The 15,212-nt window shown below is 39.9% G+C and overlaps 1 protein-coding gene across 8 annotated transcripts in view; it reads right to left on the bottom strand.

Moving 5' to 3' along the window:
• The window catches only part of ptprfa (protein tyrosine phosphatase receptor type Fa), a 52,963-nt gene extending 38,780 nt beyond the window's left edge, over positions 1 to 14,183 (bottom strand). For 5 of the 8 annotated variants that reach the window (XM_060066789.1, XM_060066792.1, XM_060066790.1 and 2 more), the window contains exons 1-4: positions 13,889 to 14,183; positions 6,951 to 7,136; positions 4,817 to 4,962; positions 2,386 to 2,521 (exon numbers count right to left, since the gene is read on the bottom strand). In XM_060066789.1, coding sequence (XP_059922772.1) covers positions 2,386 to 2,521; positions 4,817 to 4,962; positions 6,951 to 7,047 — 379 coding nt within the window. In that variant the 5' untranslated portion in view covers positions 7,048 to 7,136; positions 13,889 to 14,183. The remainder of the gene's footprint in view (positions 1 to 2,385; positions 2,522 to 4,816; positions 4,963 to 6,950; positions 7,137 to 13,888) is intronic. The other 3 variants (XM_060066793.1, XM_060066794.1, XM_060066797.1) reach the window with 1 other exon arrangement.
• Positions 14,184 to 15,212: the final 1,029 nt, after the last annotated feature.

Raw genomic sequence — 15,212 nt, 5'->3', positions numbered from 1 at the left:
CTTTTTCATTTCCCTTTCTATGGCTAATTGAAAGGGAAGTGGAAAAAGAGCAGGTTCTTCATGTTAACAACAATCATCAGCCATTATTAGTTTGCTTACATTAGAATGTTAGACATAGAAGTTTTATGTAGGGAATGTCACATGTGTGTAATTTCAAACAGCAATAACTTTCTGTTTACTGTACTGTTTCCATTGTAGTGGTCATTCTGACCCAAAATTAAGAAGTGAAATTTGCTGATTTTGCTGGAGTTTATTATTTTATTATTTGAATAAATTAATACAATGTACCTACTCCAGTAACAAACTACTGATAGAATCACTTTGGTAATAATGTTGTTCTTGGCAAGTCATGGAATCTGACAAGCTAGAATAGACAAACCAACTTTGAAACTTTATAAGCCCGTTGTCATCTCAAATAACCCACCTGACAACACTGAGTACTAAATTAAAGGCATGTCCCACACAAAGAGAAGACTAGCTGGTAACTTATGGAGGCCTCTCAGGAAAAAGGATAGCTATAAGTAATACATGTGTGTGTGAAGAGTTCCTACTAGGAATGCCTTTTAAAAGGTTCCAGGCTATTGTGTGATAATTATTTTAAACAGGGAACTGAGAGATAAGATAAGATGACAATATTCATATTACTTTACATCAAACAAACAGGATTTCATATGCCACTGTCAGTCATCGAGCTTGTTAAAAAAAAAAGTTAGTTAGAAAAGGTATCATAATTTAACAACGACCTCAACAAAGACATTTTTACGGTGTGTATTGTTCTTCTTTTCAAAGGGTGTGTGTGTGTGTGTGTGTGTGTGTGTGTGTGTGTGTGTGTGTGTGTGTGTGTGTGTGTGTGTGTGTGTGTGTGTGTGTGTGTGTGTGTGTGTGTGTGTGTGTGTTTGCCTATTCAACCTGACATGCCAGATCATTTATCACTAAGGAGTTTCCCAAACCAAGTGTGGCTGGAAGGGAATATTCTGCACATGAAACATGACTGGTGTGTAAATTAGAAGTTTTTAGAAAAACAAACATCTACAATGACACCCTTGTTGTATAGGATCCCCCGGGAAGTAGTTTGGGATGGATGATGGATGATTGAAAAAATCTCTTGATACCCTAAATTTCCAGTCTGAAAATCATGGTTCATAACAAGAAAAGGCTACCAATAATGCTCTCAATAATAATCATTTGTTCCTTTGTTTTTGGTTCTTCTTTTTTTCCTGCAGTTGCATTCATTGGAATCTACCCTGTGTGTTGTTGACCTGACTCACAGGCAGGGCTTCATGAATTAGGGGAGAGAAGCACTACTTGGACAGCCCCAGCAGTCCTGGTCAAGAAGAAACCTCATCACCTTCTCCAAGGCCGGGCGTGCTAAAACCTTGAGCTAGCTAGTGGCTACGGAAAGGTTGAGATGAATCCATATGATAGATAAAAGACAGCATTTACCATACCACTTGGTTGAATGGAAGTGTGGATTGGTAATTCCCCAGGAGCATTCCAGAAGAGGACGCCCTACTGCCTGGGGTCTAGTAGGAAGGTATGTGGCAGTGTGGGTGGTTGATCCTTGTAGGTGAGACAGGAGGGTGCGTGGATCTAGTGACCAGACTAGTAGGGAGGTGAGTGAGTTGCATAGAGGTGGTTTCAATCATCTAGTAAGAGCTTTCTTCAGTTGCGATTTATTTATTTTTTCATGTCAAAAGCATGTGGGCTTGTTTTGTCAGACACAAAATACTTCTTTTTTTTTTATTTGATTTTGATTTTGATTCAACTTTATTGTCACTAGCAGAGTATAGATACAAAACTAATGAAATGCAGTTGACATCCAACCAGAAGTGCAAAAGAAGCATAAAAGTTAGCCATTTAAAAAGTGCAGTGCTAGACAGTGCAGTTCAGTGCAGTAATGAGTGTAAACAGTTTTACTATTTGCATCCCAAATAGTCAGGAGTCGTATAAGAATAGAGGGAGCAAATGTTTTTTACATGATTATGAAGTGAAACAATTCATTTTTCAGGCTACAAATATGAAGCAGAATTTGTGCTCTGTGTGCTTTGGGGTCTTCATTGATTCCTGCTGTTTTAGACCCTGTTTCTGTGTTATATTTTTCTTTTGGCTGCACCTACATGATTAGCTCCAATCTCCCCTGCCGAATCGACACCTCTGCAGAAGCACACCTGCAAGACTTAGCCATTAGCACTGCTAGTTTGGGAAAGAATGGCTTAGTACCTCAGTCTATGTACTGCGTTGCATTTGGGACCCATTGTTTCCTTCCTGAATCAATCTCAGACTCAAAGCTATGAGTTACCTTATGTGTCTACAAAGACAGACCGGGAGTTGTTACAAGACGGGCGCAAGGGCAAGAGCTACAACAGGGACAGAGTGGGGTCATACCTTCCAGAACAGTGAGCTTGGCACTAGTGTTGATCTCTCCCACACTATTGCTGGCCGTGCATTCGTACATGGCCTCGTCCCGATGGGTCCGCAGGGGCTGGATGCGTAGCACTGAGCCGTTGTCAAACTCAATCACCTAGTGAGAGAAAACACAATTATCTTTAAATAAGAAAGATACTGCTTGTAGTAACTATGCGTTGTCAAGAGGCTTTGACAAATGTGTATCAATCTGTATCATTGACTCTCTCAAAGTATTCTAAATCATTTTAAAGAGCATTCATAGGATAAACATTTTCTCATGGGCGCTCCAGTGGCGTAGTGGATAGAGCGCGTACCATATTGGCTCCGGCTTACGTTGCAGTGGTCAAATAAAGCTTGAAAATGCCAAAAAAATAATCAAAGACAGAAGCTGTCTTTGAAAACTTGGCAGTGTTGTAAACGTTCTCAGGGTGGACGTTTGTTTATATTGAGGATGTGAGGGCCCTTATTAATACTCCAAATTTAACCTCCTGCAAAGCTTTACAACAGTAGGAAAAAAGGATGAAATCTTGGTACCTGTATCGGACTAAAATGAACACAAGCTAGGTTGAAAAGGTCTTCAGGAGTCTGCTATCATGTTGGTGGAGGGGTGAATGCCTGTAAGAATGTACCTCCCTTCCTTTGACATTAGAATCTTCTCTTTTAAGAAAGGTCAGTTTTGCATCTTCTCATCCCTTTCCAACTTTCAAAAGTTAACATTAAAATGGACCTGTAATATCCATCTATCGTGTGTGTGTGTGTGTGTGTGTGTGTGTGTGTGTGTGTGTGTGTGTGTGTGTGTGTGTGTGTGTGTGTGTGTGTGTGTGTGTGTGTGTGTGTGTGTGTGTGTGTCATTTCATTCGCCGTAAACAATCAATTGAATACCTGTGCATGTCTTGTAGCGTTATGTATATTATTATGGCCATGTTTTTAGGATTGAAGAATTTCTTTGATAAACTTTAATTAAAGCTGGCTTGAAAAAGGTCATTAGGATTCTGCGGTCATGTTGGTGGAGGCGTGAATGCCTGTAAGAATGTCCGATAATAACCCATGGTCCTTCTTACCAACCTTTCCCTCCTTTGCCATTTGAATCTTTATCTTTTAAGAAACTTCAGTTTTGTATCTTCTCGTCCCTTTCCAACTTTCAAATATTTGTGGGAAAATCAAAATTTAAGTTAACATAGAAACAGACCTGTAACTTTGCCGTAAACAATCAATTTAATATTGTGCAAGTTTTTAGCGTTATGTATATTACCACAGCCAGTGTTTTATAAATGAGCTATTGCTTTGATAAAGATGAATGCATTGTTCATTTAAATGATTGTAATATTCTAATAGCTGTATTGGTTTGTTTTTAAGATTGTAGCATAACTAGGTCCATGCATATTTTGCCATATTATATTATGTCTAATGTCAACAGATTCATGTAAAAATCCAAACAACCATGAATCAAACCGAGCACTACTTCCAAACCGAAAATGCCTCAATATGACTCCATCTACACGCAAGACAATGAAGGGATATCTGCGTGATAAGCCTGAGTGGGTCAGGGGTATTTCAGGGGGTGAAGGACCAAAGGGGTCACAGCAGTGTCTCTTTAGTGTGAGGATTGAGGACACAAGGAAAGACATTCTTACCCTAATGAAGGAGGAAGCCCGTGAAATAGCTTCCTGACCAGAAATGGTCTGCATGTCCCCCGCATACACAGGGGCATGCAGACACACATACACACACACGTGCACACACACACACACACACACACACACACACACACACACACACACACACACACACACAGACACACACACACACACACACACACACACACACACACACACACACACACACACACACACACACATATGTTTGAAGCATGCCAAGCAGACAGGTGGAAAACCATTCTTATGGCTCATATTGACGTCAGCATGCGTCTTTGTGCCACTTCTGAAGCGCTAGCAGTCAGCTAATGAGCCCTCCCGCTGGCTCGGAATCATGCAGCAAGTCATGTTACTGAACACTGTTCAGCAGCCCTGACCACTGCCTTCGCTGTATCTTAACACATCCACTTTACATTAGGACTGACACTGACTGATTCTAGGCTGGTGATCAATATCCACTCCTGCAGACACACACACACACGTACACACACTCATAGACACACACACACACTCATAGACACATACACACACACACACACACACACACACACACACACACACACTCACACACACACACACACACACACACACACACACACACACACACACACACACACACACACACACACACACACACACACAAACATGGACAGACAGACAGACAGGCGCACACACAAACAGAAACATAGACATACACACACACACATTCACAAAGGAAACAGACCGACCAATAGACAACCTCAAAACGACTTTACCTCAAAACGTTGAGAGCTAACTTTCTTCCCTTTCTTCATCCAAGTGATGCGGGGTCTGGGGTCCCCCAGCGCCTGGCACACGAAGGACGCCACGCCCCCAGATATTCCTATCTGGTCATCAGGGGCTCTGAAGAAACTGGGCGCGCCTACGACAGCAGAGAGAGATGCAGATCAAGAACAAGTTACAGAGGATTCACATGGAAAGACTTGAGAATTGAACGTAAATTCTCAAGTCTGAACGTAGGTCCACCGCAAATTGATGAGTTAAACCCATAGTGTATGGGTATGATATAATGGCAAATGATAAATAATAATTGGGGAATCAGTTTGATTTTTATCATTTATTACGACTCATTGATAACTTCGTTAAATATAGTGATCTATGCCACGACTTTGTTGTTGTTGATGGTTTATATGTGTTTTATTGTTAAGGTTCACATGTTGAAATGTTGTATAAATTGTGTCATCCAATGGCAGGTTTTAAAGTGTTTTAATAGCATGGTAGAGTGAGAGCTGGTTTATCTGCATGTTTATACTTGCTTCCCACTTGAAGGATGCCTGAGACTTTCATATGCCTTCATACCTCTTAGCAACAAATTAAAGGCACAACATGCTATTTCTTCATAATATATTAATATAAACACTTTATATTTCCCATTGCAGTTCGCCTGGAGCAAAACATAAATGAGAAAAGAGGGCACAACACTTCGACCAGGTCCCCCACTTGCCGCAAACATCTTGGCAAGCAGATACAAAGGTTGTCAGCCACCTTTAGGATTCCCTCTGCGTGTTTCTATGGAAAGGTTGAGCAAAGCCTGATTCCAATGTAAGCGGCCTAAGGCTTACAGAATCATGCGGCAATAAACAACAACTCGCTGGCTCCAATACCGTGGTGAGAGGAGCAGTGTGGAAGGTTGGATGGTGGCAGGGTCGAGCACTTCATTGGGCTCACGCTCCTTCATGTTTCAACACATCACAACACTGCTGCCGAACTTTCAACACAATACAATGAGAGGGGAGGAGTGTGCAGCAATCGCAAGGGACCGTCTCAAGCTGTCTGAAACAGAGTCCTGTACACTGTCCTCTTAAAAGGATTTTGCATCTTTATTTTCTCTCTCTTAGTATTTCCAACAGATTGCTGTCATGTGAAGGATTTGTTTTGAATAACATATAAAGCCGTCCTCCCTTAACTGCTTTATAAAAAACAAAAACGACATCATGCAGAATCATTTTGAAATAACTACTACAACCATTAAACCCATTTAAAATGATGTGATATCCGAAATATATGTGTGTTATTAAATAGGCCACCAAAAAAGTAGGGTACACCATAGCTACAGCAAAACAACACTGTGAGGGATCATCATTTCCCTATTCCCACATATTGGAATACATATTTGTGGAGATTGAGTTTGAAGATAATGGTATTAGTAAAAAAATATAGAATTGGACAGGGTTACATCTACGGTTTTCATACTACATTGAAGAGTGAGAATCACATTATGGGTATTGTTACAATACATATATCATGTCATATAAACTTCTTTAAGGCAACATTCATTCAACATGTCCCCATATCAACAAAACCCTGCAGAGCTGGTGAAGTTATTGATTTATATCAACACAGAGATAATGATGTATGGTTTCTCACTACACTTAGATATTTCACAATAACTGTGATGTTATGGACTATAAGATATGTTAAAAGCAATATCACAATATATTATGTATAATATAGCAATATACTGCGTGTGTAATGTGAATGGCCTAAGAATCGTAGAAGGACAAAGTTGTATAAACAAAGCCCTTACCACTCATTTGGACTTCGAAGATTATTGTTGATCTCCACACACTTTCGACAACTAGGTTGTGTTTAGATTGAACTAATTTTAGATTAGTTCAATCTAAAATTAAGTTGGACTCACTTATTCAATTCAAAAGTAGCTTCTGAAACCATTTATAAGCACTTTTTACCAATCCCGCTTTCACGATGAACAACTTGTGACAAACATTAAGTAATGTCATATATATGACTGTTTTATCATACAGTATGTGTTCAATTTTATACTGAATGAACTGTAAAAAGGTGCGTGTTTGTATTATTGTATTGTTGCAGAAGTGTTGTAATACTCACTTCCTGCATGGGCCAGCACCATCAGCCTGGCTAGTAGCACGCAGACAGGGGCCCAGAGACCAGGGGCCGACATCCATCTGAGCCCAGGGGCCGACATCCGTCCTAGACCAGCCTGCAAGTGTGTGCTTCCTGCTGGTCCAAACTGCAGCAGACTGGCTATGAGCTCATAGGGTCTGAGATTGGCACCTGGGGGTCCAGAGGAGCAGTGTTAGTTGTGGTGGATGTGAACACAGAGTCTTGTTGTGGAGCATGGTGAGGCACAGGGGCCCTATCGCCCCATGCATTGTATGGCTCAATACATATTACATTTATTTAATAGTATCTGAGCCTAGCTAAGGAATATCATACCCAGCTACAAAACCGAGGTACTACAATGCAATTAATGCAATCTACTTCATCAAAATCTAAATATAAAAAATGATTATTTCATTTTTCACCAATTAGTCTATTGGAGAAGCTTGATATTCTCTGACAACTAAGAAAAGCATCGATATTTATCCCTAAATTCACTTTTTTACTGATACTGATTCCGATAGCTCTTTAAAAAACATTGTCCACGTTTGAATGTTTCATGCATTTTTTAAAGGTTAAAGTAAAGTTGCCCTGTATTTAACCAATCCATGTAGTGAGAGATGATCAGAATAGTTTTAGAGTTGCTATATCAAAAATAAGTAGACTGCAGGGGCGTGGACACCATGGAAGGGGTGCACGCGCACACACTTTCCGGCCCCCGGATGATGAGGTCTACATTTTGTGACCCCCACCAAAGTTGCCCATCCCTGAGAAGGGCCCATAGAATTGATTTCATATATTCTGCTCTGTTATCTGTGTTCTCTATTCTAGCATCAATGTTCAATAACATTATCTCCAGCACACACACACACACACACACACACACACACACACACACACACACACACACACACACACACACACACACACACACACACACACACACACACACATACACCACACACATACACCACACACACACACAAACCACACCCACACACCAACCACACCCACACACCAACCACACCCACACACACACACACATTTTAACATGAACCTGACATCCACACCCGTCAACTGAAACATATAATTGATTTACAGTATGCAGTAGAAAATGTATGCGCCTAAACAATATTAACTAACAATTGTCAGAGCAACTAAATATTTAGGAAGTCTATAAAGGGAAAAGTATGGTACGGCAAAATATCGTATTTTTACCGTTATGAAACTTAACAGTAAAGCTTTTTTCAACAATTTACACATACATTTACAATTTATGTGTTTGGACCAATACATATATTTTGCGAGATGAGGCCAAAACATAAGACCATATTCTGTATCATACTAATCTGTCAACTACAAATAGGTGCTCCATGCCGTTGGAATTAAACTATTTCCAATATTTTCTTTTTCATTTGTGGCGGTAGCTTATGCATTAGATTGGGGAAAGAGGGAATAGGCAGGGAATGGAAAGTGCATAAAAAAGTGTGTCTTATGCAAATAAAAATGAATAAAACAAGTGTTTTCATATGATAAAAGTTACATAGAAACAACTTTACAAAAGTACAACAGAGGTTTGACAATTTGACGGAGGAGTGTGTTCAATGTGTGAGACTTGGGAGGGAAGATTGCATTTGGGTTCAGGTCAGGATAAACTCCATTTGCAATTTCAGCCCATTTGTGGGCTGATATATCTTTATAGTCACTTATTAATTAATAATAACACTATTTAGTAATTCATAGTACATACATATCATTCATTGATTCATCATTCCGATGATTAGTTGGCCATTATATATATTAATTACAATTTGCATGGTCTCTAGTCAGAGATTCATGAACAACTCTTTTATTTATTCAGTAAATCTTGTGATTTGTATTTTGGTTTGAAAGCTAAATAACAAAAGTAAGAACTAAAATACAAAGTTATAGTGTATATTCACATTTTAGAAGTTAGAAGAAAGTTTATCAAGTGATGACAATGGAGTAGCCACTCTATGGTGTTTAATCAACTGCCAAGTTGGCTAGTAGCGTAACAGCTAACTGATGACATAAAGTGATGAGAGGTAGACCTTCCATATGATGTTGAAGACTTCATATGGCATCATATGAAGGTTTGGTAAAGGAACAAGAAGAGGAAAATATATGAACGTGTTTCTCTGAGATTGATTCCTTTGGTCGATATCTTACTCATATGTACTCATCAATTGAAATTTCCCATTCCAGTACATATTAACAGCAGGTTGAGTGCAAACTTTCTAGTCTTCAATACTTCCTCCCTAGAGAATCAAACCACAAACAGCCTAAATACAGACCACAGGCTACACAAAGACAGGACTAGCACCACTAGTGTAAGGAATGTCGAAGGCAATTAACCTGGCCTGCCTTGAGCAAAGCCCTTTCTCGGACTCCAGCATATGGCGCCAGCAGATGGAGGAAGTATGGGGAGACGTGACAAAGGAGAAGTTGGTAGCAAAGGCATCCTACACGTGTAAAGCATCAACATCGTGAGGTCAAAAGCAGCACGTGACTCGGTAAAACAAGCACCGAAAATATACTTCACCGTATTGGTGGCCTGTGCTTCCTCTCATCACTCCCGCTGAAATGGTTGTACAAGAGATGTAGTCCAAACCATCACGGAGGTAGAGTACACTTCCTTCAACCAAGATTGACTCACAAAAGTACTGCCAAGTCAAGTCCTTAGCTCATCCGTCACTGGTTGCCAATCAATATAAAGCAACTGGGGTGTTTGAAATTTGTTTGCAACATTTTGCTTTAGTATAACAGAACTTCAAAGAGTAAGTACTTATTGATTTTATAATTATTTCATAACTAAGGAATCTATGATAATAAAGAACTGGTGAACTTGTCTTCTTGAAGTTCCGCCAATAAATGTCATGGAGCTCCATATAATATCCTGGGGCCCAGAGATTAAGGAGGTTTTGACCAGGTTATCCACAGGTCAAGTAGACAACAAAGAGCAGTGAAGCAGGTCTCACTGGTTTGAATGATCAAACTGAGCCATAGCCACTTTCTAGCCATTTGGTCAACCATGCAATGGGTCCTTAGCCAGGGAGAGGGACTGGCAAGGCCAAATGTGATCTGTCCCTGGAGCAGCCAGCAGTGAAAAGCCCCACCACATTATGTGGAGGGATAAGCATGCAAGAACCTAGTGTCTACATTCATGATATCACAGGTGTTGGATTTCACCTGAGGCAAGGGGGGAAGCCTTAAAGGGCGGGCCTTTATTTTGTCTCATCCACTGGCAGGTTTTAAAGTGTCAACTTTAAAATCTGCTAAAAGCAACTGCCCCTGATTTAGACACAGAAGTTGACTCAGCTATGTGATAAATATAATTTGAATATCATTTTGTATTACATATTCCCCCAAACTGGGATTTAGCAATCAACCCATCAACAGTGAAAACAACGGTAAAATAGCTAACACTGAGCATGAATAGCATGAATAACTATATTTGATTAACAGTTTTCAGGTTATTTTATTCTCGGTGGCTTGAGGAAAAAATGGAATTAGGAAAGATGTGGCTGTCAGCCGGTAGACAAAGGGCATCTGCCAAAAGCAGGGAGACACCCTGAATAGGACACCATGTCTACCACAGGAGCATTATCTCCCTCCAGGAATACTTTAGTTATGAGACCAGAGCACTAGCCACTGAGGTCGCCCAAAAACATAAATACAATCATAAGATAAAAAGTATAAACTGGAGGGTTTTTTTATCCAGAAGAAGATTCTCCTTTCCAAGAATGGAACAAAGGGGCCTATTGAGACACCACCGAACATGATCTTGTTCTGTTACTCCGTCAGTGTATGATCTCCTTAATATGAACTGCTGCAAAGAGAGCAATTTCAGAGCCTTCAAACATAAACTGCAAAGCTGAAGATCGCCTGGAAGGAAATTAACATCCGTTAGAGAATACAGCTTGCCTTTTATTTTAAAGTGAGGGCATAGGAGGAGTAGACACTTCACATTATGGTCAACCGACCTGCATCTTCTACAAGGATCCTGATATTAACATAGATTTGGTAGGGGCAGGCAGTCAACTAAATAGTGGCATAGATTAATGGATGGAAACAAACCATGGCCATGTGTAATGTAATGGAATATAATAATTAATTTAAATAATTTAATGATGATTTTCCACTTCCTGCTAGTTAATTTGCTGCATTACCTTTGGTCAAAACGTCTCTATCAAGTTACCGTATTAAAATTAATACCTAAACAAACACAGCCTCCATTGTTTTTAATTAAAAAATATTAGCTTGCAACTGAAATATATATTTTTTTAGAAATATGCATCTATTAGTTAATTAAGTTAACTAAAGGGACTCAATAATAAATAGAAAAAACATAATTCCATAAAACCTTTATCAGAGATGTCAGATAAAAATAAATAAATAAAACAGGCATACAGTCTCATTGCTAATGATATGCACATACAACAGTTATCTAAACACATTTCCATCAACAGTGAATGTGTGTATGGCACGTCTGACCAGTTGGGAACACCTCACACCTGTTGTTCCACCAGCTACTGGCATTGCAGCTGTTCCATCACCCCACTGTGTGAACAAAACTAGCTGGCGCCGCGACTTCCGCCCTGATAGGTGTTACCTTTTTGCCTAAGTTGTAGAGCACATGGCTCTATGAATATCAAAATAAATGAGCAGAAGAGGGCAAGATTATGAAACGACACAACTCCCTACAGACCAATGCTTCTCCTCCATTGACCAGGGTTGCATTGGCAGACCTGTGATTGAGCTGTGATGACGCTGTGTGCGTGGATGCAATTGATCGGCAAACAGGATTCTCTGAAACAATCCTTAAAGAGATCCCCTGATTAGTTGAATTGTGCCAGGAGCCTTTTTCTCAGGCTATTCTCCCAAAGTCTTTACATTGTGCTTATGATTTATTGGACTAGAAAGTCTGTATTCATCAAACAAAATTAAAGCCGTAATAAAATCAATCCTGCTGGATCGAGAATTTGTTATTGGTTACAGCCAGCCAAAACATTGTTGCCGCTTCGACCTTTCCCATCATATACCTTCTAAATCAATGTTTTAAAATAACATTTGGGGAACAGGCTGGCCACTTAAACAAGTACATACAATTTGGGATGGTATTTGAATTTGAACAGGGATTCGGCCTTCTCAGGGATATTTGCAAACCATAAATGAAATGTGTCATTTTTTAGGGCAAATCTCATGCGACCAGAGCAGTAATGTCCAAGCGAGCAGCAGATTGCTGGGTTCCCGAGCACTGCCAGGCACAGTGGGTCACATCCCCTCAGAGTCGGAGCCTACAAGGCCCCATTCCTGTCTAATGTCCTGCGCACAGCCAGTCTGTTGGGACATGGTGGTTGGAGGTTTTGTCACACTCGTAGAAAACACACTCTATGGCTTTCCAAATCACAGCAGTGGGCAGCCTGAACATATGCTGATGATTCATCTATCCTCCAGTATATATTTTCGTTTCCCTACGCATTGCTTCATACACTGAAATGGTCACTTAACATCTGAAGAATAGTCAAGATAGGCGTCAAGCAGTGTGGTGAACAAATGTCCAGTTCCAACCAATATTCATGATTCGCAAAATAAATACTGTGCAATTTTAACACGTCATTTTGTAAATTAGCTCACTAACAGTAGATTCTGCCTCCGTTTCTCCGTTTTAGGTTTGTAGTTACAACGAGACAAAACGCTGAAGGCCAATTATGTTTGACATTAACGTTGAAGATAATTTACCTCAAACATTGAATCTTAATAATATCATCACACAAATTGTCTCCATTAGTTACTTTATTATTAGTTAAATTCATTAACAAAGAAGAAAATGTTGTGTTATCTCTCTCTAGAGCCCGCTCCTTTCCTGTCCCCCAATGAAAGGTGTCATATCATTTGACATTTGATGTCTTTGTGGCCTGCAGACTGGATTCTGAAGCCTGCATCCTTTGTGCTATCAACATGGTAACCCCCTGGCTGGTTTCCTAGAAGCCAAAACTTAACCTTTTGACGCTTTCCCGTAGGAAACATGTAGACTGCATTCACTGTTTCACTGAAGATGCATGGTAAATAATGCTGCCTGTGTGTGGATGCCAGGTGTGTCCTGCTCAAGGCTGATAGGAGCAGGCAGGCCCTTTATCCATTAAGGAGCAAGATAAGTTCATAGAAGCAGGAAGCAATTAAATATCATCAGTTATTGTGTTGACTGTATATCTACGAGCAGGGTGCCTTAAAACCTCTGTTAACCACACTCCTCCACGTTGCATGCATCCAAAGCTGTCCTATTGATACCTATGATGTTCATTCCACGTGTAATACATATTAACTCCTCCACGTTGCATGCATTCAAAGATGCCCTATTGATACCTATGATGTTCACTCCACGTGTAATACATATTAGTTAAAGTATTTCTTTATTAGTATTAGTATTTAGTATTTATTAGAAACTATTATTTGTTTGATGTAACTATGAAATTTTTAACCTACAATATATTTATTTAGATATGACTATTTGGGCTACCAACAAACGTAACTAGGTATGTTTGCTTACAAGTCAATATATATTACATCAAATATGATTTGATTGCAATTTGCTCAATAGTAAGCCTGGTGTTTTTATTTTAGTTGATCACTGAACTTTATGATACAATAATGGGCATTGACTTATATACGATAACTATTATAAAGAACCCTGACGGTCTCAGCGAGGTCAGTTGTTAGTCATTAAAGGGCACAATGTAACTGACAATATAGAAAACCAAGTCACTCATCGATAGACCTACAGTCATCACAATCACAGAAAACAAATCTGGGCGCGCGCGCGTGTGCGTGTTTGCATTGCACGCGAGCAAAGTACACACAGCCTTTTTAAACATGAAACATGAACATCATAACCATGAACTCACCATCACTTTGTATCCCGAAGGACCGCTTCGATGATAGGGATCCCAACCCAAGGCAGACCTTTTTTTAAAGTTACACTTCAGAAAAGTCTCACCCTCTGTTATCGTTTCCGCACGCTCGTTCGATAATCGTTATACATTTAGGGTAGGCCTTAGTCCATAAAAAAGCGCAATAATCCCTAGATAGTTCATCCGAATTTTAGCCACGTTAGGTGACCGTCCCGACTCTCGACTGAACACGTGCGCCTAGTGTTTTCCCTCAGCGTTGCGGTCAACGCCGCGATGTCTGACGGAACAGCCTCCTCTCCTCCTCCCCCTCCTCCTCCTCCTCCTCCTCCACGGCGGCGCTCCGCAGTAGACCGCCTTTTTCTCTGTATATTTTTTATCATCGGGACTTTACGGTTATCTACTGCCCTTCAAGTCGGCTAAGTAAATGTTATAAACTCTTTACAGTGCTTCATGATAACCCATGGAATGTGATCTAGACGGTTCAGCGTTGAAGGGGGTTTATCTTCACAAATCTAACAAGCTGCTTCACTGAGAGAGGTCAGCACAAAAGATGAAGTCAACCTTTCTCCAACAATAAGGCCTGTTAAGAAACCACATTGAAATACATCTCAGTAGATGTGAATAAAACAATGTTTCCTGAGAAGCCCCCCATGGGATTTCAATAAGGCTTTACAACAAACATATGTGGCTTCATGTGTGGCTTATATTGATATAGCCTATATGTGATTTTGTAGAACATCTTAAAGTCAAGTCTGATTTTTCTGGGGTCTAAAAGTGGTTAAAGGTAAACAGCTTGAGTGGTTAATGCTTGAGCCTAAAGCTCAAGCATTAAGAAAAAGTGCTGAAATGGACCCTTGGACTGGAGTGGGCTTGGCAGATAGCTTACCCCAGCCGGCAAGATAGCCTCTGTTGGCAACTTGGCATACTGGGAGGCTCGCAATTGGTTCATCTGGCTCCATATAAAGACCTTGAGGACCAATGTGTAGCTCAGAGCATAGTTTAGAGTTCACAGAGAATGGGTCTTTAAATTTTCTATTTGAGATATTGTCATCAAATCATGTTTTGGCCCTTATCTTAATCTTATCGGCGACTATTACATGCTATAAAGAAATTTCCCAGTGGCCATATAACACAGTTATTAAATTGTGAATTATTGTTAAAATTGATATAGAAGTTGACTTATATTAATAAAGTCAACTACTAACTAATGATAATAAATTAGTTGATTGAATTGATCTGTTCTTGTAATTTATTCTCGCTTTTTTTTAAAGAATGTCAAATTGTATGTTCACAATGATCCCTTGAAATTAGTAGGGGG

Source organism: Gadus macrocephalus, chromosome 12 (assembly GCF_031168955.1).
Source record: "Gadus macrocephalus chromosome 12, ASM3116895v1".
In the NCBI taxonomy this organism is placed as follows: Eukaryota; Metazoa; Chordata; class Actinopteri; order Gadiformes; family Gadidae; genus Gadus; species Gadus macrocephalus.
This window is presented reverse-complemented; position numbering and strand designations above follow the sequence as displayed.